Source organism: Myotis lucifugus, unplaced genomic scaffold (genome assembly GCF_000147115.1).
Source record: "Myotis lucifugus unplaced genomic scaffold, Myoluc2.0 scaffold_63, whole genome shotgun sequence".
Taxonomy (NCBI): Eukaryota; Metazoa; Chordata; class Mammalia; order Chiroptera; family Vespertilionidae; genus Myotis; species Myotis lucifugus.
Genome location: NW_005871111.1, coordinates 1,452,815 through 1,477,279, shown reverse-complemented (window position 1 = coordinate 1,477,279; position 24,465 = coordinate 1,452,815). Strand labels below are relative to the sequence as shown.

The 24,465-nt window shown below is 47.3% G+C and overlaps 1 protein-coding gene across 6 annotated transcripts in view; it reads left to right on the top strand.

Annotated features, from left to right (window-relative positions):
• The window catches only part of KANK4 (KN motif and ankyrin repeat domains 4), a 68,442-nt gene that overhangs the window by 27,449 nt on the left and 16,528 nt on the right, over positions 1-24,465 (top strand). For 2 of the 6 annotated variants that reach the window (XM_023754659.1, XM_006089758.3), the window contains exons 1-4: positions 6,743-6,866; positions 13,115-13,202; positions 19,874-21,787; positions 23,390-23,501. In XM_023754659.1, coding sequence (XP_023610427.1) covers positions 13,187-13,202; positions 19,874-21,787; positions 23,390-23,501 — 2,042 coding nt within the window. In that variant the 5' untranslated portion in view covers positions 6,743-6,866; positions 13,115-13,186. Of the gene's footprint in view, positions 1-6,742; positions 6,871-12,577; positions 12,689-13,114; positions 13,203-19,873; positions 21,788-23,389; positions 23,502-24,465 lie in introns of those variants that run through there. The other 4 variants (XM_014456727.2, XM_014456729.2, XM_014456728.2 and 1 more) reach the window with 4 other exon arrangements.

Below are 24,465 nucleotides of genomic sequence, written 5' to 3'. Positions count from 1 at the left end.
AACATGCATCTATCAACAAGTGAATCTAAGAATCAAGTGAATACATAATCTGATGTACAGAATGAACTGTGATTATAATGATTCAGGGACATAGAAAGGGAATGGACTGACTATTCCTTGGGGGGAAAGGGGTGTGGGAGATGCGGGAAGAGACTGGACAAAAATCGTGCACCTATGGATGAGGACAGTGGGTGGGGAGTGAGGGCGGAGGGTGGGGCAGGAACTGAGAGGAGGGGAGTTATGGGGGGGGGGAAGAGGAACAAATGTAATAATCTGAACAATAAAGATTTAATTAAAAAAATAAAAATAAATAAATAAATAAATAAAAAGAAAGCCAAAAGACACCCTACATAATGGGAGAAAATATCTGCAAATCACATATCCAATAAAGGGTTAATATTCAGTATATATAAAGAACTCCTACAATTCAACAACATCAAAAACAAACATCCCATTTCAAAAATGGGCAAAGGACTTGAATAGATATTTCTCCAAAGAAGATATACAAATGGCCAATAAACATATGAAAAGTTGCTCAACAATCATTAGTCATTAGGGAAATGCAAATCAAAACCTCAATGAAATAACACTTCACTCCAACTACATTTACTACAATGGCTATACTAATTTTTTAATAGAAAAAAATTATTGGTTAAGATATGAGGAAATTGGAACACTCATGTGCTACTGGTGGGGATATAAAATGAGGTAGCTGCTTTGGAAAAGAAATGGGTTTCCTCAAAAAGTTAAACATAGAATAACCATACTACCCAGCCATTTCACTCCTTGGTATATATCCAGAATAAATGAAAGCAGGAACTTGAACAGATTTTTGTACACCAATGTTCATAGCAGCATTATTCACAATAGCCAAAAAGATGGAAGAAAACCAAGTGTCAACTGATAGATAAATGGATAAACAAAATGTGCTACATACATATCTATATATATAAAAGCCTAAGTGGCTGTTTGACCGTTTGCTATGATGCACACTGACCACCAGGGGGCAGACGCTCAATACACAGGCATGGAAACATGGAACAGACTGATGAATCTCAGGGGGAAGAGAGATGGGGGAGGCTGGGAAGAAATTAACCAAAGATCTTATATGCATACTAGAGGCCCGGTGCATGGATTTGTACACAGGTAGGGTCCCTTGGCCTGGCCTGCAGGGATTGGGCCGAAACCAGCAGTCTGACATTCCCTGAGGGGTCCCAGATTGCAAGAGTTATTGTTTAATGGGTTACAGAATTTATGTTGGAGATGATGAAAAAGTTTTGTATATATACAGTATAGTGGTAATGATTGTGAATAAATTTAATGCCATTGAATTTTACATTACAAGTGGTTAAAATGATAACTTTTATGTTATGTATATTTTACCACAATTTAAAAAATTAGGTTGTGGAAATGTTTATACAACTCTGATTCTACAACAACTATTGAATCGTACAATTTATATGGGTAAATTGTATGTATGTAGAATACATCTAAATAAATGTGTTTTAAAAATATTCTTTCCTGCTTTGATAGTCTCTATGATACATACATTAATTTATTTATTTATTCATTTATTCAACGCATTTTTGTTGAGTTCTACTCTGCCAACTGTTATGAATAGGATGATAAATAAAACAAACCTGATCCTGGCCCTTTCCTTACTTAAAACACTGTGGGTTTAAAAATTTAATCATACCCAAGATTTATTGGGTATTTATTAATACTGAGCATTGACACAAGCATTTTACATACCTTGTCTCATGGGATCCTTAAACCATAGACTGAGCTGGGTTCTTCTTGAATAAGGGAATTTGCTCAAGGTCACCTAGCCAGGATTTGAACCTGGTCTGTCTCACCTCAGTGCTCATGCTCTTAACCATTCACTTGTGGCAGCTGAGTTCCAGCCACCCAGAACTGGGACATCCCTGAGGACTTGCCCAGTCAGGCTGGCTGATCTGGTGGTATTGAAGGGAGAGTTAAAATGAGGTGGAATGATCTCCAGGAGATAGTGGATTTGGAAAATAAGGCCTGAGACAGTAAAATCTTGTATAGCCATTCACATTAATCAGTATAAAGCAAGTATAACCTTATTTTATTTTATTTTTTTTTAATATATTTTATTGATTTTTTACAGAGAGGAAGGGAGAGAGATAGAGAGTTAGAAACATCGATGAGAGAGAAACATCGATCAGCTGCCTCCTGCACATCTCCTACTGGGGATGTGCCCGCAACCCAGGTACATGCCCCTGACCGGAATTGAACCTGGGACCTTTCAGTCCGCAAGCCGACGCTCTATCCACTGAGCCAAACCGGTCTCGGCATATTTTAAAATGGTTATGTGATAGAATTTTAAGTACAAAACTGAATTCATATATGAATACATATTATTATATTAATAGTGCATATATTTACTATTGATTAACATAGACCCTCTGTTCTAAGTGACATGCATGTATTATCACCTTATTTAATCCTCCTGACAGATCCATGATGTATAGGGTGCATTACTATGCCTAGTTTACAAATGAAGCAGCTGAAGCACAGAGAGAAAGTATTCGTCCAAGGTTACACAGTCAGGGGCAGAGCTGGGATTCCTTGACTTGGAGCCTAGACTCTTTACCACCATAGAACTTGCTTGTCAATCATGTTAAAAGATGCAAAATAGGTAGACATGACTCTAGCATCAAGGTAGTAGGAGTATAGTGATTTCTCACCTTTTTTCCCCCAGATAATTTTTTATTTTTAAGACTACATCAATCATAATAATGATTTGTTTTAGACCAAGAAAACCTGCTATGCAGCTCCCACAACTTCTACGAAGGGTATGTCCTGTTCTGGTCACACTCTTATCAACACTGAAGATCTTCCTTCCTTTTTATTTTGTTTTATTAATTCTCGCCCAAGGATATTTTTCCATTGATTTTTAGGGAGAGTGGAAGAGAGAGGGAAAGATAGAGAGAAACATTGATGTGAGAGAAACATATTGATTGGTTGCCTCCTGTGCCAGCCCCTGACCAAAGCCTTGGCCAGGGAGGAGCCTGCAACCAAGGTACGTGCTGTTGACCGGAATCGAACCCAGGACCCGTTTGTCTGCAGGCCACTGAGCCAAACAAGCTAGGGCTGAAGATCTTTCTTTAATAATAATAAAAAAATTGCTTTAACTTGTAAGAGAGTCTGTGTTGTACCATGGCTAAGAGCAGCTCATTAACTGAATGCGAATCTTAGCTCCAATGGTCTCAGTACCTGGGTAGCTGCTCACGCCTCAGCTCTGTCCTTGAATAATTAAAATAACAAAACTGCTTCACAGGATTATTGTGGGAATTCAATTGGATGGTGTTTGAAACGAACCTAGAGTGCCTGGCACAGTGTAGGGTAAATAAAGAACAGGGCATTTCGATGTTTAGGTGGTATCATGGATTATTAATTCATGGGGTTAAACACTTTTCAGATATTGACGATTGGTGTTGCTTCTTTTTTGAATGCCTGCTCACACCCCTTCCTCATTTGTCTATTGGCCTCTTGATTTTAGTGAGTTTGAGTCAAGGACTAAGAGCCTCTGGAAGCTCTGAGTGAAGGGAGGGATGAGGAGTGGAGGTCTCTTTCCCTGTGGCCCTGAAGCCTTTATTTTTATCCAAGGAGCGTTTTTCCCGGGGTGAGGGCAGCCTCCTCTCTTGCTGGGCTATCACTGACAATCTGCTTCCTCCCTGAGAAATCTTCATCTTTAGAACAGCTGATTCGCCTCCCGGGACTGCTACTCCCACAGGTCCCACATGCCTGATTTCTTTGTTCATCCGTTCCAGTTGCGTTCTGCCCGAATGGCCATGGCTGTAACTGGGCTCTCCGAGACGCTCTATTTCAGCAGCACCTGCACCTAACAGAGGTGCTCCTCCTCAGTCCCCCGCTCCCCCATGAACACAGAGACCACAAACAGCTGTTCCCCTGCAAAGGGCAAAGGCCCGGAGGACTGCTTAGATTGAGGGCACATTCTTAAAATAGTTCCATCTCCTTTTCCCTCTTGCCTGGCGCCCATCTTGCCTGACTGGGAGACTTGGACAGTCCACCTTTTCCCCAGCATGGCACAGAAGGGGCAGACGTTGGAGGTTTTTAACTTGCAAAAGAAATCAAAGCTCCTCTCAGAGAAAGGATTCCTGCCAGAAAAGTTCTTGTAGATCCATGTGTTTGGTCCAGGGATTCTCTGGGTGGTTTGGTGGTAATATGAAGTTGGCTACTGGTCTTATGACATATGTCTGAGTGAGGCAGAGGGGTGGGGTTATATATAGTGGTATCCCAGACATGGCAAGGGCCAGAGGCCATGGAGGGGGTTCCCCCAAAGAAGCACAGACACCCCTAGAGAAATTTGTTGGGGTTTCCTATAAAGACTGTCTCTCCAGCCTGGCCAGGCATGGCACAGTGGTTGAGCATCAACTTATGAACCAGGAAGTCACAGTTCGATTCCCAGTCAGGGCACATGTCCAGGTTGCCCGCTCAATCCCCAGTGCGGGGTGGGGTAGGGGTGGGGATGGGACTTGGGGTGGGGGGTTGGGTAGGAGGCAGCTGATCGATGATTCTCTCTCATCATTGAAGTTTCTATCTCTCCCTCTCCCTTCTTCTCTGAAATCAATAAAAATATATTAAAACAAAAAAGATTGTCCCTCCATGTGAGCTCACTTTTGCTTGGACAACACCAGCATAAAGGTTACGTCCTGATAGTTGGGTGTCACCTGCATTCACCTGCATCCCAGTTCAGGCCGTCTGGCTTAGAGGAGAGGGCATTCGTTGGGAGACAGAAAATCTGGGTTTGAGTTGAGGCTTTGTCATTTTTTAGCTTCGTAACCTAGGAAGCAAACTTCGTTTCTTCATCCGGAAAATGGAGGAAAACATTCCCTGTTCTGGTCACCTCCTTGCCTGACTGGACAATTAGAAAGGCAGGAGAATCTCTCCTTCTCGTTGAGATGTGGGCGGTCAGCACAGTGTCTGTCTGTCTCAGAACTAAAAGTGTTACTTGTCTCCAGAAAGAGGTCTGGAGACATTGGGGTGTGTGTATGTGTGTATGTGTGTGTGTGTGTGTGTGTGTGTGTGTGCGCGTTTCCTGTGAGTCTTCTGTCCTCATCTGAGCCAAGCTGATCAGTGGCACAGTTGAGGGGGCTGGTATTTCCTTCCCTCATGCTACTATCTTTTTTAATCTGATGAGAGGCCTGGAGCCCGATGGAAAAGCAGAGGTGCTCGGTGGTACTTAAGGCCACTTGTGTTTAGAGACATCGGTTTTGTGGATAAGTTCAGTTTCATGTGCTTTGTGGAGCATCTAGTCTGACACTTGTCAGGGAGACAGACACAGAGGCAGCAACGAGGGTGATACCTGCTGCAGGAGAGAGCAGACAGGAGCAGGGGAAGTGGGGGAGGGGATGCCGAGCAGAGCTTGGAGAGCAAGTGGGAACTGGCCAGTGTGCCCACAGAATGCTGGGTCTTGCAAGAAAGAGGCAGCTCTGGAAGTAAGCCGCTCACCTGTTTGTCTTGGATGAAGAAGAATTTATTCTGGGAGAGGAAAGAAGAATGCTTATCTCCGTCACGTAGTACACCGGAGGGGAAGCATGAGTGGCTGAAAAGTCATGGGGGCTGATAAAATGGAGAGTTGTTTTTCACTGGCTTTCTGGCAAGATGTCAGAGGCGTTCTCTGGCCAGTTTGGTGGGGTTATCACTGACAAAATCGATCAGAGAGGCTTTGCTCTTTCAGTATATTTTTTCACAGAAACTCAGAATTTAAAGTATATTTATGATTTTTTAAAAAATCCTGATGGTTTGCCCTGGCTGGTTTGGCTCAATGGATAGAGCGTTGGCCTGGGGACTGAAGGGTCCCGAGTTCGATTCCGACCAAGGGCACATGCATGCAGGAGGCAGCAGATCAATGATTCTCTCTCATCATTGATGTTTCTATCTCCCTCTCCCCTCCTCTCTGAAATCAATAAAAAAATATTTTTTTAAAAAATCCTGATGGTTTGGTCCATGTACTCAGTTAACATAGAAAAATAGGTTTAGCATTTGAGAAAACGGGACGTTGGTGTTCCATAGCCTTGTCGGTCATATCACCCGTGCCCTTCGGTAAGTCTCTCAACCTCTCTCTTGAGTGAGAGGCGCTAGAATCTTTCAAGGAAGACGAGCAGTGTGATCCAGGGTAGTGGGAACCACAGAGAGTCCTACCCCAGGCACCTTCTTTTTCATCCAGATTCCGTCAGGGAAGTCACCGAGACTGTCTGTCCTTTTCTTCCTCACCTGTACGATGGGGTGCTCACCCTTCCTGGCTGCCTTACCATGAAGGTAAGTGCTTTCCAGCTTTCCTGGGCTGCATGCAGGCGGCATGCAGGGTGACACGCAGCCCCTGGCATCAGGTTCAGCGTGGGTTAGACAGGCATCTGCCCCGGCCTTTGAAAGCACATCTCATAGGCGGTGTCTGTGAAGGTCAGAGCTGCTTCGACATGTCTTACTAGCCGGGCTTTATTTCCTGGGACAGCCTCCTTTGGCTGGAGCCCCAGAAGGTCAAGGGGACAAGGTCTCTATACTCCTGAGCCTGCCCACGGGAGCTCAGACCATCTCCCGGCCCCCCTTTTGACTGCCCCAACCCCCCTGCCTCTCCTTCGGGTCCAGAGGTGGTGCCGGGTTTGGAGAGCCTGCGCCTCTGCGCGGTGCTCCTCACCCGCCTCTGCTCCGAGCTGCGGCGGCGGCGGGCTGGCGGGACTCTCCGCGCCGCGCCTGCCTGGGGCACCGAGACCTTCCTCCTCCGCAGCTGCCTTCTCCCTGCTCCTGCGCCCGCCTCTCCGAGGTCCCTGGTGCGCGTTGTAGTTCGAACCCGTGCCTGGAGCTGGATCCTTACAGTAGGTACTTCCTTGCCTTTTTTTTCCCTCTTTTCTCCCAGAGCTAGGTGCGTTTCAGCGCTCGGGCAGCCGAAGCCGGAGCTGCCAGGGGAGCTCACTGATCACTGTTTCTGTCCCCTGCGCTGCCCCACGGACTTTCAGGCACTGAATGATCAGGGCTTCTGAGCCTGGGGGTTGCTCAGAAGCTTCGCAGGGTGGTGGGACCCCAGGAGGCCGGTGGGAGAGGAAGTTTCTCCAGCAGAGCGAGCCGGGAAGAAGGAGATGCAGGGAGGGCTTCCACTCCTAAGGAAGCCGCGTCCTCATTAGCATCAATTTTGCTAATGAGCCACCTCAGCTGCAGGGCGGAAGGAGGAAAGGCAGCCTGAATGATCACCTCCCAGGCCAGCGCCTCGCTCTGGGGGTCGGGGAAGAGGTGTGTGTGGTTTCCCCTGTGTCCCTCCGAAGTGGCAGCAGCTGGGAACTAACTTTCCCATGGAAGGACCTGCGCGTCGTCCCGCGGCCCCCCCCCCGCCCCCCCCTTCCTGACCCCGCTCCCCTCAGCCTTGAATTCCTTCTGACCCCGCTCCCCTCCTCCTGGAGGCGAAAAGGAAGTCAGGCTTTGCTTTTCGAGCAAGGTCGCAGATCACCTGACCAAACCCTTGAACAGCTGGGCAGCCGATGCCACTGTGCTCAACTCCCCAGCCACCGGCCAGGTCCGCAGCCGAACCGGGCTGTCCGGGAGGAGCCCCTGCCTCCTGCTCCGGGCTGTGGCCGTGGCGGGGGGCGGATGCCAGGGAAGGTGATGTGGCCACTGCTTCGCTGGTGACAGTTTCCTCTTCTTCACGAAGCTCCAGATTCCGCTGCTGCAATGCAGGCAAGAAGGACAGACGCTGGCCGAAAAATGTGGGGAGGGAGCTAATGAGATGGTGTTGGTGTGTCAGTCAGTGCGCACGAGTTCTCTCTTTGTTTCCTGGGGCGGTAGGAAGTGAGCCGGCGGGAGAACTCAGTTGGGAGAACCTTTTCCAGGAGCGCACGGGGCTGTCCGGGCTGCAGCCCTCTCGCACTGTGGTCAGATGCCGCCTGCTGTCCCTTAGCACAAGGGACATTTTCCCTTGGTGGCGCCGGGCCCAGGTGTGGGGGAACGGGGAGCGCTCCTCATTTTGGCAGGACTGGTGCGAGGTCTGAGAGGAATCTTCTTTGGGAAAGGGTGCTTTGTCTTTGCAAGTGGTCCTGTGTGCGTGGATCGGCAGGGTCGCTGTTTGGAGCGCTACCTTGCTAAATATTTGACTTTGTCAGGTTGACTTCTCCAAGAATTCTCGTGGCAGCAAGGCTGTGCTTGGAGCCAACGTTTCTTTTCAAGGAAATCCAAGGTGCTGTTTATTTTGGCATGCAGCCTGTTCTGGGACGAAATACAGCATTTTTATTATTGCAGAACGAAGAGAGGTTTGAAGAGAACAAAAGCACAGAGCTAGGTTTCAGTTTCGGAGCTAAGTAAAGGAAGGCTTCTTTGAATTTGGGCTTGGAATTAGAAATGACATTGAAATGGCATCATAAAAGAAATACATGTGGAGAGGGAGAGCGGGGGAGTCTGTACTGCAGTGGGGCCGACCCGGGGCAATCCATGCTCCCCGAGTGGACCCTGCTGGAGCTGTTTCTAACGTGGCCTGGTGATGACACCTATGGCCGTCTGCCAGGGACTGCCTTGGTGGCTTTGGCATGGGCAGCCTCAGTCCCCACCTCTTTACTGCCGGTTGGCTTTGAGAGGCCATGTGGAGTGAGGGCGTCACACAAGCTCTCCTGCCCCTCATTAACTGGGTAACTTGGCATGGGCCACATAGTCTCTTTGTGCCTTTGTTTCCTCATTGTAACTTGGGGATGATACCCTGGCCTAAAGGCCTGCCACCCGTTAGGATACGGGAGTTGGGATGGCATGGGGAGGGGTACAGAAATGAGTCCTGCAGGAATTCTGACCTTCGCTAGCTTACGGATTAGTAAGGGAGAAGCGCTAGAGAGAGATAAAGCTGTGTGTACCCAAAACATCTAGAACACTGAGCTAATGAGAGAGGTTGGGGCCTAATTGGGCATCCTTGATCCTGGGATAGGCCCATAAGCAAATGAAAAGTTACATAACAACACCAGGTTTTACAAGGTTCTGAACACTGGGGATACAACTTAATAGAACAAGGAATGAACTGCTTGAGGTCGAATTTTTAAATGTTTGAGAAGGTTGCAAAATTTCATTTCAAAGAAGAATTCTGTCCAACAAAGCTATTTTCATATTCTGTTGTAATGCAAACAAAGCCATATGGGTTGATGGGGCAATTATTCCTCAATTCCACTCATCTAACCACATCAAATACCCCACTCATTCAAAGAAACTCCCCTTAGCTAAATTCCAAGCTGTCCCCCATAAGGATCATGGACCAGAGTGGAGAAGCCTGGGGTGGGTGGGGCTGGAAGTGGCATGATGTGGGCATGACAGTCCCCTCTTCTCCTTCCCGTGTTTAGAGCCCTTTAGAGTGAAGCTTGCTGAGCCCTCTTGTTCAGAGAGTTGGATCTCAGCTTCATTTCATTTCTGTAGCCTTGGAATGATTAATTTTCCTAAAATTTAAGTCAGAGAACTACTCGAGTTCTCAAATATTACAGGTTTTGTGTGTGTGTGTGTGTGTGTGTGTGTGTTTGTGTTAGTGAAACTTGATCTAATGTGTGCTGCATAATCATTTGAAACCTTTGATCTGATACATGAAGGGCTGAACCCAACTCTAGCCAAAGGCAGGGAGTGTGCTTGACTTCTCGGAGGTGGTAGTGAGTTTGTGCAGCCACAGGTCCATCTGCACCCAGGTGGCCCCCTCTTGCTCAGGTGGAGCCTTGTTGCTTGGTGCACAGCCTTGGAGAAGCAGGTCACGCCGTTGGCCAGGTGGCCCCAGAGAGCAGTTACTTCTCCGTGCCCAGAAGGTGTTTCATGTTCACTTGTTTGAGAAGAAGAGAAGCATGGAAGTCAGGAACATTTCCCCTCACACAGAGAGCTAGGAACCAGACACAGCACCAGGCTGGCTTATAGGGGTGGACAAATGTCTGCAAATCACTCCTGTTCCCAGCACGGGTTTGGAGTCAGTTAGACTTGAGGATGAATTCTGCTCCAGTATTTGTTTGTTATGTTACTTTGGACAGGCCTGTAAACTGTCAGCCTCAGTCTCCCTATTTGAAAAATGGAGACAATAGTAATTCTCTTGGGGTTAGGGAATAGATTGCATGAGATAATTTATGTCAAGGGCTCCAGGCTCTGCCTATTGCTCAGTAATGTTATGGGGTGGGAGGAAGAGGGGAGCAAAAAGGAGAGGAGAAGCCATGATGATGGAGAAATAGGCCAAAGGGCCAAGCTTAGGGCTTGTGTCCTCACCCTTCTCTTCCCCAGGCTTCACCTTGAAGCTGCCAAGCCTCTGGGAGGCTCCACCACTGGCTGCAGACTGTGGACATGCAGCATTGAGATTGGTAGTAGTGTCTTCTGCTTGGGAACCTTCTCTTTCTTTTATTTATTTAAAAATTATATTTATTTTTGAAATTGAGATATAGTTGACATAGAACACATTGTACTGGTTTTAGGTGTATAACATAAAACATAACAATTTGATATATGTATACATTGCAAAATCATTACTTCAATATATTTAGTTAACATCCATCACCACCATAGTTACAATTTTTTCCCCTCATGATGAGAACTTTAAGATCTACTGCCTTAGCAATGTTCAAATATACAATACAATATTATTAACTACTAGTGGCCCAGTGCATGTATTCATGCACATTGAAAGGAAATTAATTAGAAGAAATATTTTAAAATCGCTATTTGCCCTTTCTCTATAATAAAAGTGTCAACCACGATCAACAATGACAGATTGAAACACAGGCATGCAATTGGCACCAGTGAGAGCCTTATATGTATCACACATGCGTGAGTCAACGTTTATTTTTAAACTAGAGGCCCGGTGCATGAATTCGTACATGGGTGGGGTCTGGCCAGCCTACCCGGATTGGGGCCGATTGGAGGCGAGGCCAGCCAGGGGGAGGGGCCATGGGCAGTTGGCCAGCCGGCCTCGCCCCCTGGTCAAACTCCCGGTCAAACTCCCAGTCGAGGGGACAATTTACATATTAGCTTTTTATTATATAGGATTGCCAGTGCATGTCATATGTACCAGCCGGCCAGTCAGTCGGTTGGATGGACGAACAGTAGGTCACTTAGCCTTTTATATATATAGATGGTCACCATGCTGTACATTACATCCCTAGGACTTAGATATCTTACTACTGGAAATTTGTATATTTTTACCCCTTCACCCATTTCATCTGTCCCCTACCCCCTGGCAACCACCAATCTTTTCTCTATTTTGTCTTGTTCTTTAGATTCCACATATAAATGAGATCATACAATATTTGTCTTCCTCTGCAGGATTTACTTCATTTAGCATAATGCCCTCAAATTCCATCCATGTTGTCACAAATGGCAAGATTTTCTTCTTTTTATGGCTGAACAATATTCATATATATATATATATATATGCCACATTTTCTTTACCCATTCATCTATCGATCAATGAACACTTAGGCTTTTATAGAAGTTTTTCTTTCTAACATGAGTGACCCTCCCTCACCCCAATTTAGAACCTCCTTTCCCCTAATTTCTCTACTCCAGCTCTACACTGCCCCCAAACTTAAGTACTTGTTGCCTCAAAGCTAAGCGAGGTGTTCAGTGTTGGTGTTCCTTCTGCAAGGAGTGTGTTTGCCTATAGAAACCCTGCCTGACCTTCTGGGCTCTGTTCCACCTGCATAGGGAAAGACCCTTCTGGCAGCTGCGTGGATCATGTTTGGGAGGAGCCAAGACAGGAGCAGGGCCATGACTTCAGAGGGAGTAGCAGTACTCACAGAAAGAAGGTGCATGGTCCCGCCAGTGTGGCTCAGTGGTTGAGCGTCAACCTATGAACCAGGAAGTCACAGTTCGATTCCCAGTTAGGGCATACGCTGGGTTGACAGGCTCGATCTCCAGTAGGGGGCATGTAGGAGGCAGCCGATCAACGATTCTCTCTCACCATTGATGTTTTTATATCTCTCTCCCTCCTTTCCTCTTTCTGAAATCAATAAAAACATATTGAAAGAAAGAAAGGAAGGAAGGAAGGAAGGAAGGAAGGAAGGAAGGAAGGAAGGAAGGAAGGAAGGAAGGAAGGAAGGAAGAAGCTGCACGAAACTTTCTGTTAGGCAAACTTCAGGCTTCCTCTTATTTGGCAGACCTGATAATTCCCAGCCCTCTTCTCCAGTTTACTTGTTTGTCCCCCTTTTTTCCACCCTGGGTTGCTGGAGGCCATCCTCCTCCTTCTCTCACTCCCTGTTTTCCCCAATCCTTCCCTCATCCCTGGTACACTTTCCTGGTCTGAGTGCATTGTAGAGCACATTAAAATTCCTAAAACAACCCAGCTTCCACTGCTGATGTGCCACAGATAATTCATTATTAGGATGTGTGTGGAGTTACAATCACACACAAAAAACAATTTTCTGGGTGATTTATTATAATAGGGACAGAGGCAGGTTGTTTACCATTTGAAGAAAGAGTCTGGGGAATGGATTAAAACTTTGGGGAAAATTTATGATCAAACCTCAAGGTGCCCTAATTCAGAGTCAGGACAGTATGCTGCTTGAATAGTGACTGATGGTTTCTGGCCACCTAGGTTGCACTTCCCCTTGTTCGGCCCATGGTTGGAAATCACCTCTAAGTATGAGCTCCTACTCAGCACCTACAATGATCTCATCTTTGTCTTGAATCTGATTGGGATGTCATAGTTCATTAGCAGGTACTCTGACTCCAGCTTTTTCATTAAATAGATTATAATGATTTTACCATGATGGGAGTGGGGTGGGGTGAATAGATTTCAGCTTATGCAAAGAACAACATGCTGGTTATCAGAGCCCTGGGTCTGGCCCCAGCTCCTTCACTAATACACCGCTGAGAGGCCTTGCATCAAGCAATTAACTTCCAAGTCTCAGTTTCCTCATCTGCCAAGTGAGTAGGCTGGACCAAATGCTTCCTTTGGTGTCAGCCATTGCTAACGTTCCCAGGATTGGAATCTAGGGTGCATCCGGGCATCGTCAGAGGGCTGTGAGCTCATGGGCACCCTTGGGACAAAGGCAAGGATGGTCGTTACTTTCTTTGGTGCTGTGTTCCCTCCATACTTACTTTAACTCTAATGAGAATCTCCACTTTTCTATCTTTCTTTCAGAACTGTCCAACACATTTGACAGACTTCTCAGATGAAGAGTGCCTAAGAGACTGACGGTCAGCATTTCCTAAGATGGAGAAGACAGATGGTAGGCAGGCTGTTTTGTATCCTTGGTTTAATGCGAGCATTTGAGTTGGAAAGGGATTGTTTCTATACATCCCAGAGATAGCCTGTGGGAGGCCTACAGGAGACATTCCCCAAGCAGGCGCTGGGAGACCCGAACCATGTATTTCAAGTATGCATAGAGAAGTTGGTAGGGAATGGGAATGAAGCCTTATGTTTATATCTGACTAGTGTAATTTTTGGAGTGTTTTCTCTTTTCCAAGCACCAAGAAGGGAGTAGGATGCTCTCACTCACTGCCCTCATTTTATTTTATTTTAGTATATTTTTAATTGATTTTACGGAGAGGGAGGGAGAGGGATAGAGACACTGATGAGAGAGAAACATCAATCAGCTGCCTCCTAGATGAACTACCCTGGGGATCGAACCCACAACTGAGGTACATGCCCTTGGCCAGAATCAAACCTGGGACCCTTCAGTCCCCAGGCCAACGCTCTATCCACTGAGCCAAACCAGTCAGGACACTGCCCTCATTTTAGAGTTGAGGAACTTGAAGTCTAAGAAAGAGGCACAATTTGGTAAAATTCATATCTGTGAGATTTTCCAAGTCATTTAATATCTCTGAGCCTCATTCTCCTCATGTATCAGTTAGCTTTGCTGTGTAATCAAACCACTCAAAAAATGTATCGACTTAAAGATATTTATTATTTCTCAAAAAGATTCTGGGCTGTGATTCTGTCAGGGCCAGCTTGGCTGAACTTTGCTGGGCCCACGTGTCTGTGTTCTTCTGGGTGACTTGGCCTCATGGTATAGAATGGCCACACTCACAGGCCTGGTGGATGATATGACCCCATGTCACCTGGTACATTGGTGATGATTTGACAAGTATCTCTCTTTGTCCAGCAGGCTAGCTGGGGATGGGGGTGGGGGCTTGTTCACATGGTGGCAGAATGGTTCTAAGCACAGCAAGAACAGATCCCAATGAGCAAGTGATTTTCAATCTCTGCATATGTCACATTTGCTGTTGACCTATTGGCCAAAGCAAATCACAAGGCCAAGCTCAGGGTTAGTGTAGGTAGGGAGTACCCAAGAGTGGGGTATCATTGTTTTTGCAAACAGTCTATCCATAAGCAGGTATTAGTACCTATTCCACAGGGTTGGTAAAGGACTAAATGAGATAATATAAGATTGGTGAGTAATACTATTTAGCTGAATATGTCAATGAATGTCTCGATGAATGTTCCCTTCCTCCCCTCCCAGGAAATTTGCAGAGGGTCATAAACTGGATCCCGATGATTTGATTTCTAATGAAAGGCTTTTTCCAGATCACCAAATGTCAGGAAACAGGAGAGCCTATATTCTCCTTTGAATTACATGGCCCTTCACCGGTGCAGGACTTTGGGACCAGACAGCAGCTCCAGCCCTGCTTCTTCTTTCTCCCCAAATGCAGTCACCATATATTTCAAGAGTCTGCCTTTCTCCCCAGAGAGCGGCCTTCTCAGCGCATCCCTGGAAGTGATCCCACAGAACACCAACTAATTCCCTGAATGCCCTGGGGGCCTGTCATTTTTACTGCCTCATTTGTCCCTGCTCAGCACCCTTGAGAACTACTGCTCTCCACGTGATTAACCACAGCCAGCTCAAGAAGGGCACCCCTCCTTTCAGGCACACACATCTCACACAATAAAGGCAGAAGAGGGAAAACATGCCGTCGCTGTCTCGGCCTTTTGAAGTGGCTCATCTAATTCCCCTTCTTTCCATCTGTATTTCTGGCCACTTTCTCTCTAGTTTCTGTTTTTCCCATTTCCTTTAGAATCTGAGAATAGGCTTTTGGACTTTCTTTTCTCACTTTCAATGCCTCTGATTGGTTTGCTCACCTGCCAATCTTCTCTTTGTCCCACAAGGTCATTACTGTGGCCCCTCCCTCTTTCCTTGTCCCCTTCTAATGAATGCCCTTTCTCCTGTCTGTGTGTGACTCCTAGGCTCATGACTGTGTTTGCAGGTCCTTCCCAGGGGTCTAGTGATTGGGTGTGCTTTCAGACCAAGACTCTGTAGGCTTTGTAGGTAGCTCTGAGCTTCAACTGTCTTACTTTTTCTTCTCCCCTGACTCATTTTTCCAGTTTCTTCAGAATTATTTTCTTGCACTATCTTTCCCTCTTGAGGCTCTAGTCCTAACACAGAGTTAAATATTCCGAGGAGAGAGCACATTTTTAGCCAATCCTCCCCTGCCTATCCTTGCCTTCCGGCCCCTCTGTGGAGTACCTGCGCCATGTTCTCTACCGAATTAGTGCCAGTGATCACAACTCTGTAAGGTAGGCATTAGTGCCGCCATGTTACAAATGGGGAAATTGAGGCATAGGGAAATTAAGTAATTTACTCAGAATTATAGAGATAAGAGATGACAGAGCCAGGATTCAAATCCAGCCAGTTTGGCTATGTGTTGGTTTATTTGATCTGAAATTCATTTTAAGCAGAGATAGTCCTTCTAATTAATTCTTACCCAGGCCAAAGGCCCAGAATTCTGAGCTCCTGCATACCTGTCACCAGGTAGAATTAAGAGGAGCAGAGCTTAATGTGAGCATAGGTCTCCCAGCATATCAGATCGAGCTCCCTCATTCAAGGTCTGGCATTCCTCTTGCACTGGGAGAAAGAGAAGGCACGCAGAGTGGCAGGTGGCAGGCACAGCAGCACAACGGATCACGGTGTGTGTGTGTGTGTCCTAGTGATAGCCCAGAGTGCTAGCTTAGGAAGGCACCCATTAAACCTGTCATCCTGGATAGCTGCTCAGTCTCACAGACTCCTTTGGTTCCCCTCTGCCTCCCTTAAGGAAGATTTTGCCTTTGAATCTTCTGTTTCTGATTTGATACTATTATTGTGTTTGTGCTCTGAATCTGCTCCCAGAGGCCACTGGGTAAATTAGTGCATTTCTACTTATTTGAGGCAAAAAGAAGATAAATAATGCAACCTCTTTTTTTTTTTCTTAAAGGAGAGTTCTTTGCCTTCTGGGCCATAAATCTGCTCTCCCCTTAACTTTAGACAAATATCTCCTCTCTGATTTGGCCTGTCCCTGTAACCCAGGAGCTGCTGAGTGCACCAAGAGGCCTAGGATGTTGCAGAGTGCAGCTTGTAAAGCTAATAGGGAGCAATTGCTCTCATTTACTGAATCTACCAGTGTGCCTCTTTGGGGGAAAGCAGGTTGGTAAAAAATTGTGTTGGTAAATGTGAACTTGTTTGGAGCTTTTGGGGCTGGAGTCATGTTTACTCCTTATCTGCCTGGAGTCTAGATGTCTGCCAGAGAAGCTCTGGAATGAGGACCATCCCGGGTATTTGCACCGATGCTTTATTCTGTTCCCTGCTGCGGTTGTGATGTAATTACCCACAGGCCCTGCAGCTTTGCGTAGCATTGAGGCTGGTAGGCATGTCAGTGTTCATGCGTACAGCCTTCACGTGTCTATTGGCTTCCTTTAGTTCAGTGGAGATAACTGTACTTCCCCAAGCACAGAGGGCCACCTGACAAGCATGTGACTCCTGCCAGAAGGAGAAGTCAGACAGGCAAGTGGGAAGAGCTCAGCTCCCATGTCATTCCCTTAGGGGAAAAGCAGCTCAAAATGTGCCCCGGGTAACAACATCATTTGCACCTTTTCTTTAACCTGCCCTTTCCCTCCATTGCCTTACCTCTTCTCACCTTGACCATGTCAGCAGTTTCCCAACTGTCTTCAGGCCTCTGGTTTGTGTTTCATCTCCTCCTCTGTGAGAATGCTCTTTGTTGACATGCATACAAGTTACTCCATGATCTGGCTCTTACTGATCTTTCCAAGTTTGTCTTTTTCTACTCCCCATCCTTCTCAACCACACTTTAAGTTACAGCCATATTGACTACAGTTATAGAACCCTGAATTACTGTGAACTTTTGCATCTCCATGCCTTTGCACATTCTCTGACATATCTGTAGAATCTGCCCTGGCTATCTATTGCTGCATAACAAACCACCCAAAACTTAGTGGCTTAAAGCAATCATGTATTATTAACACAGGTTCAGCTGAGTGGTTCTCATTTGGGGTCCCTCCTGTTATTGAAATCAGATGATGGCTGAGGCCAGAGTCATCTGATGGCTTTTTATTCATGCCTGGCACCTGGGCCAGGCTGGCTGGACCAGCTCAGGCTGGCTAGGTATCTCTCTCCTTGTCTCCACGTGACCTCTCTATAGGGCTACTTGGGCTTCCTCACAGCACGGCCATCTCAGGGAAGTTGGACTCCTTACATGGCAATTGGTTTTCACTGAGAGTACATTCTAAGAGACCCAGGCAGAATTTACAGGCTTCATATGACCTAGCCCTGGAATTATGTCAGCATCATTTCCACCTTCTCCCACCCCCCAACAGGCCAGCCCAGATTCAGAGGGGTGGAGAAATAGACCTCACCTCTCAGTGTGGGATTTTCTTGCCTGTCTAGAGAGGGTAGAAATTGACAGTGGCCTTCTTGGAGATAAACAGCTACAATGTATTTCACCTCTTGTTCTGGCAAATTGCTATTTGTTCATTTAACACCAGTCATATGTCACTTTTGTAAAGTCATTCCTTTTCTACCAAAGAAGAATGAACCTCTAAGTCCAAGAAAAGTATTCCAGAAAACCTGGGAAAATAAGTTAGGAAGGAAGACTGTTCCATGATTATGCATCTGTTACCATTCTTGTCACACTGCATTGTACTTGTTGGTGTTTCTATCTACGTGGCCACACATTTTTTTTTTGAGGGCAAGGCTATACCTGATTCATCTCTGTGGCCTTAGGATTTAGCTTAGCAACCAACACGTAGGTGCTCAATAAATAGTGATTCAGGTAAGTGAATTGGATTATTGCTATTTTGTAATTTTGCCCTCAGGGCCTATTACTCTTAGACCTAAGTGGTCATTCAGTCACGAAGAATCTACAGAGCTCCTTCTGTGTACCCAGCAAATCAGCCTCCATTATGGGGCTTCACTCCTCTGTATCTGAGGCTTCCACGAAGATAACTACAATATTGAGCATGTGTTGAATGTTTAGCCTGTGCTAGGTGTTGTTCTAAGCACTTCATGTATAGTCATTAATCAGTCCTCACAATAATGTCATTTACCTATTATTCCCATCTTATAGATGATGAGACACGGTGGGGCTAGGAATTTTCCCCAAGGTCACAGAGCTGAAATATAGACCAGGTTCTAGAGTATATATTCTTGGCCTCTGTGCTCTCCATGAATGTCCTGCCCTGAACTCAGCATTTCAGAGCATGTTTAGCAGAATGTCACGGAGATAATAAAGGGTGTCACATGAGCAACATCAAAAGGACAAAGACTATTTCACCTAAAGAAGGAGCTACTTGGGAACAAGCCCATATGGATTCAAATACTTGAAAGACTGACTTGTTCTCAGTGACTTCTGTTGGAGTCATGAAAATCAGTGATGACCCAGCCAGTGTGGCTCAGTTGGTTGAGCATCATCCCATGTACCAAGAGGTCACCTGTTTGATTCTTGGTCAGGGCACATGCCAGGATTGTAGGCTTGACCCCTAGGAGGGGATGTGCAGGAGGCAGCAGATGGATGCTCATCGATGTTTCTATCTCTCTCTCTCTCTCTCTCCCTCTCCTTTCCTCTGTCTCTAAAAATATAAGCATATCAGTGTTGCCTTGGTGTGATCAACTGTCTGATGTCCCCTGAGAGTTTGGGCTACCCTGAAAAGTCATGAGTTCCCCATCTCTTGGAGGATGTATGCCAAGGTCCCTTTTGACATTATGTGTCCCTTTTCCCTCACCACCTTTTTTCTAGTCTGTGAAAAAAAATGTAGTATTCCTTACTTGACATGAGTTTTTGAAAGTGAAGTTCATGTTTGTTAAGCACTAAGAAGTTTTCAGATGAAAAGGAGTATGGGCTGTGCGTGATTATGTGTTCCCATGCTCTCTGATCTTCACCTAGAGCAGTGGTTCCAACCTTGGCTACACATTAGAATCACCTGGCAATCTTTTTAAAATCCTGATTTCTGGGCCTCATACTCCCGGAAAGTCTGTTTCTTTGTTATGGGGTGGGGCCACAACATTAGTAACAAAGAAACAGACTTTCCAGAGGATGAGGCCCAGAAATGAGGATTTTAAAAAGATTCCCAGGTGATTCTAATGTGCAGACAAGGTTGAGAACCATTGACCTAGAGGCTCAGGCGTCTGAGGAAGGTTAAATAATGTAGAAGGCTAACTTTGATGTCTCTGCTTTTATCAAGGTTTACTAGTACCTATTTGAATAACGCAAGGTTCTTTAATGTTGAGACAATTATATAGCTCATCCTTTGAAACTTTCCATATTTATAATTGCCAATTAGCAGCCTGATTTGGCAAATTCCTGGCCACTTTAGTTCTGCAATTACATGACTCAAACCCAGTAAAACAGCGGGAGACGATTTTATTCTGCCGGTCTGCAGGCCGATTCCACCGAAGTAACTGAGTTGACCTACTGCAAATTGGAAACTATTTCTTACGTATTTCCTTGCAGACTTTGGCTAAGTACACATTGATTTAATAAGGCGGTTCCTTAGCACAGCCAAGACTGTGAGCATCGCAGCATAATTTAGAGGCTGGAACATTCAGGAGAAGTCAAAATCATAGATATCAGCCCTCACCACCTGTAATTCTTGTGAACATTGTGCTTCCCTTTTTACATGCCTTCTGTCTTCCAGCCAAAGACCAGTCCTCGCAGGGGGACGAGGAGAAAGGCCCTCCAAAGAGCCTCCCCTACTCCGTGGAGACCCCATATGGCTTTCATTTAGACCTGGACTTCCTCAAGTATGTGGATGACATTGAGAAGGGAAACACCATCAAGAGGATTCCTATCCACAGACGGGCCAAGCAGGCCAAGTTTAGCACTTTGCCCCGAAACTTCAGCCTTCCCGACAGCGGGGCTCGCTTGCAGACTGCTCTTTCCCACCAAACCTGGTCCCCCGCGGTGTCCAGGAAGGTGTCGCTGGGGACCGAGGAGCGGGCCCAGTCTCTGCCGCCTGGTGAGCACCCCCAGGCCTCCGCGGGTGGGAGCGAGGGGAGCTACCGCAGGAAGGCCCTGCTGGCCGAGGCCGCCAGGCAGCTGGAGGCGGCTGCCCCCCGGGACCCCGAGCTGACCTCCGGGAGCGGACGGCCCCAGCTTTTGAGAGCATCGAGCATGCCAGCCACCCTGCTGCAGAACAGGGCCTCGGAGGACCCCAGGCTGACCTCAGGGCCCCCCGCACCTCCCGCCCTCCCTCCACTTGCGGCTGAAGGCGCCTTTGGCCCCGCGGAAGGATTTGCGGGTGTTCACAACTCCACCCCAGGAGCCGCAACCCAACCCCAAGGCCGAGAGTTTGGAGACCTGGTGCCGGGGGTTCCGGAGCTGGTCCGGGAGAGGGCAGAGCCTCCTCGGGCTGCAGAAGAGGCCCCACAGCACCTGTCCCTCCCCAGGCCCCGCTTCTCACCCCCGAATGCCCTGGTAGTTTCAGAGGATGCAAAAGACGAACTTCACCCCAGAGGAGCAGAGGTGGTGTTCAGCCCTGGCTGCCCGACACCCAGCCCCCCACCTCTGCCATCACCCATCCCTGAGACTGAGCTCCCCCTGGAAGAAATCGAGCTCAACATCAGTGAGATCCCGCCGCCGCCTCCCGTGGAGGTGGACGTGAGGAGCATCGGCATCCGGGTCACGGAGGAAAGCCTGGGCCTGGCCCCCGCGGATCCTGGCAGCATCTCCAGCCTGAGGCAGCAGCTCCTGGCCCTGGAGGGGGAGTTGTCTGGGAAAACAGAGGAGCTGGCCCAGGTCAGAGCTGCCCTCCAGCAACAGGAGGAGGAAATCAAGGCCAAGAGGCAGAGGATTCAAGAGCTGGAGTGCACGGTCGCTCAACTGGCAGAAAAGCTTAGCCACGAGAACACCGAAGACACTCAGGGCCGAGCGGATGCCACGGTCAACACTGAGCCTCTCCAGGGACTCCTGACCAGGGAGTCGTGTGACAAGAGCATTGGTGTTAACCTTCTGAGCAGCACGGAATCTGAAAGTGGGGGGGCCCCAGGAGAGGAGAATGACCTGTGTGGGCAGGACAGTCATACACAGCGGGATCAGAGCCCAGCAGAATTTGTGCCACCATCCCAGCTGTCACTGCCACAGGACCCCGAGATGGTCCTCACCTCTTCTTTACATAGCTGCCTCTCCACTGAGCTCAGGATCGAAGAAGCAAGCTCTGAGCAGGAGGGAGACCCTCAGGTGGGAGACAGGGATCTGGTCGGGGGAGCGGGAGACTCTTCATGCAGCAGCGACATAAAGGCTCCCTCAGCAGGGAGGGAGGCCAGTTCAGAGCTCCCAGGGAAGGAGGGCCCAGGAAGGCCACCCAGCTCGCCCACAGATGCCACTATTGGGCAATACGTTAAGAAGATCCAGGAGCTGCTGCAGGAGCAGTGGAGCTGCCTGGAGCACGGGTACCCGGAGCTGGCCAGCGCCATCAAGCAGCCCGCCTCCAAGCTCAGCAGCATCCAGCGCCAGCTCCTGAGCTCCCTCAACCTGCTGCTGTCCGCCTACTCCGCCCAGGCTCCAGCCCAGAAGGAGTCCCCGGCCCCCTCCTCCTCTCCACCACCAATGGGTAAATACTGGTGCCTGAGACAGGGAACCATTTCTCCTTAATGGGACAAGCCAAAGGGGAAAGGGGCTTTAATTGCATGCATATGTTTTTAAAAGATTTAAGTACCTCTGGGAACCTAGTGTTATAAAAACTGACCTATGCAACAGTGGAGGCTCTGTGCCCTTATTCGTGTCCTTGCTCTGAGGTTAGGATTGACTGCAGGATGTACAGATATAGTACAGGGCACAGAGATGCCAGCCGGGCGGGGGGTACATAGGAGCTTAAATCCAGCCCACTGTCCACCTGCAGCCAAGCCTGCAGCACTGTGTCCACCCAGAGGGGTGCCTATATCTCATTTGCATGGCACAAAGGCAAGGTCTAGGGTGGACAATGGCCCTGGTTGTGTGTGCTCTAAACCTCAGCCTCCCTTCATTGTTTCCTGAGATCCTCTCTGGTTCTTACACATTAGAGCAGTGGTTCTCAACCTTCCTAATGCCGCGACCCTTTAATACAGTTCCTCATGTTGTGGTGACCCCCAACCATAAAATTATTGTCGTTGCTACTTCATAACTGTAATTTTGCTACTGTTATGAATCGTAATGTAAATAATCTGATATGCAGGATGTATTTTCATTGTTACAAATTGAACATAATTAAAGCATAGTGATTAATCACAAAACAACACATAATTATATATGTGTTTTCCGATGGTCTTAGGCGACCCCTGTGAAAGGGTTGTTCGACCCCCAAAGGGGTTGCGACCCACAGGTTGAGAACCGCTGCATTAGAGGGTTTTTTTTCTCTGGCCTAATTTTGTAGGAACATTATATTGAGATCTGAAATATTTCACTGAACCTTGTGTGTGTGTGTGTGTGTGTGTGTGTGTGTGTGTGTGTGTGAAAGAGAGAGAGAGAGAGGTTGAGTGACACATGTTGACCCTTTGGCTGAGCGGCACTTCCTCTTGTAACAGACCATACACTGTTGAGTAAAGTGGAACCATATTTTGCTTTGCTCAATGAGCAGCATGCGAGCCTGCTTCCTGCCACAGATTGCAAATTGCCTGCTTTCTCATTATTTCGTGCTAGTTCTAGTCTTGCCCATTAGTAAATGCCTCCTCTACCTTTGAGCACAGCTAAAGAAGACTTGTGCTCTTGCTCATGTGTCTCCCATGCCTGTCCCACATCACGGTGTCAACTCGCCCAGGTGGGAACAGAGGTGGGACCAGGAGTCATGTGAACTAACTTCTGTGCTTAGAACTAACTGACTACCTCCTTCTCTGCCATTCGCTGAGCACAGGTACCTGGAAGTCTGAGCCTCAGACTTCCTAGCTGTAAGACATAGACAACCATGGCACCCACACCACATGGCTCTTTCTAAAGAGTGCTCCCACTGTCAGCCACACAGAGGGGCTTTGTGACCAGGGACACTTCAGCTGGCACTCACCAGTAGGCTAGGCCTCCTCCAAGACCCTCAACATATTTGATTGACATCATCTAGTTCCCTGTCCCTTTCTCCCTCTTCACACACCTTCACTCTGGATCCCCTCAAAGCAAGAGTCTCAGTGTTGCTGCATTCGGGGGCATCTCCACGATCATTCTAACCTGTGATGTTGTGTCTGCCTAGAGCTCTCCCCGTCGACCAGCCTTAAATCCATAATGAAAAAGAAAGACTATGGCTTCCGTGCAGGAGGTAATGGGACCAAAAAGAACCTTCAGTTTGTTGGGGTTAACGGTGGGTAAGCATCGCTCGTGAAGCCCAGACTGCCCCCCACACTGCCTGTCCCTCTGTCGTCTCAGCACTCTTTTCCTAGGGGAAAGCATCTGGTTTTCATTCTTCTTCAAGGGAATTACTCTCAACGGCCCTTTAAAACTCCATCTCGGGTTTGCATGTGTTTGGCTCCTTGCCAGCTGTGGTCTGTTGGATCCTGTGCTTTTAATATGTTTTAACTTTGGTGTCCCTGGGGCCAGGATTCCAGTTGGCTTCTGGGAGTTTGGGGGGCACATGGGCCCTTTACGGAAGACATGTAATCTGAACCACAACACTGAAACGAGGACAAACTCTTAATTTGTTGAACTTTAAATTTCAGCCATTTAATTTTTTTTCTTTCTTTTACTAACTTACGGCAACCCAAAGCAACATTTTTTAGGAGGAAGAAAAACAACCCATGTCTGTTGACTTAGAACATGAACTAAACCATATATATTCCAGAGAGTAAATCACTGATTTAGAGTATTTTCTGAATAAGTCAGTCAATAAGCATTTCTGAAATGCCTACAATGTCTTAGGTGGTGGGGATAAAAACGTCAAATAAATCATGGCCCCTGCCTTTAGTTCAGTGTGGGCCTGGGCAGAGATAACACAGGAAATAAAGAGATGTTGATATGATGAGATGAGTTCTAATAAAGAAGGAAGCGTAGGCTGCTATGGAAACCCAAAGGAGGGGCACCCAGCCCAGCCAGTGGGGGGGTCTAAGAAGCTGCCCGGAAGTGGTAGGAACCCCTATTAATTCGGGTCAGACGAGGAGGAAGACACCAGATTCAAACAACAGTGACATTACTGTTGCACATTCTGTGAGGGAAACGTCCGAAATGACGAGATGGAGTCACAGGAGAGTTGCTGTTCCCACTCCTGCTAACGTCAGACACTGTGGCCTGAGGAGAAGCTGTTTAGCGTTGAGCTTTCACCAGTTCGTGTACAGA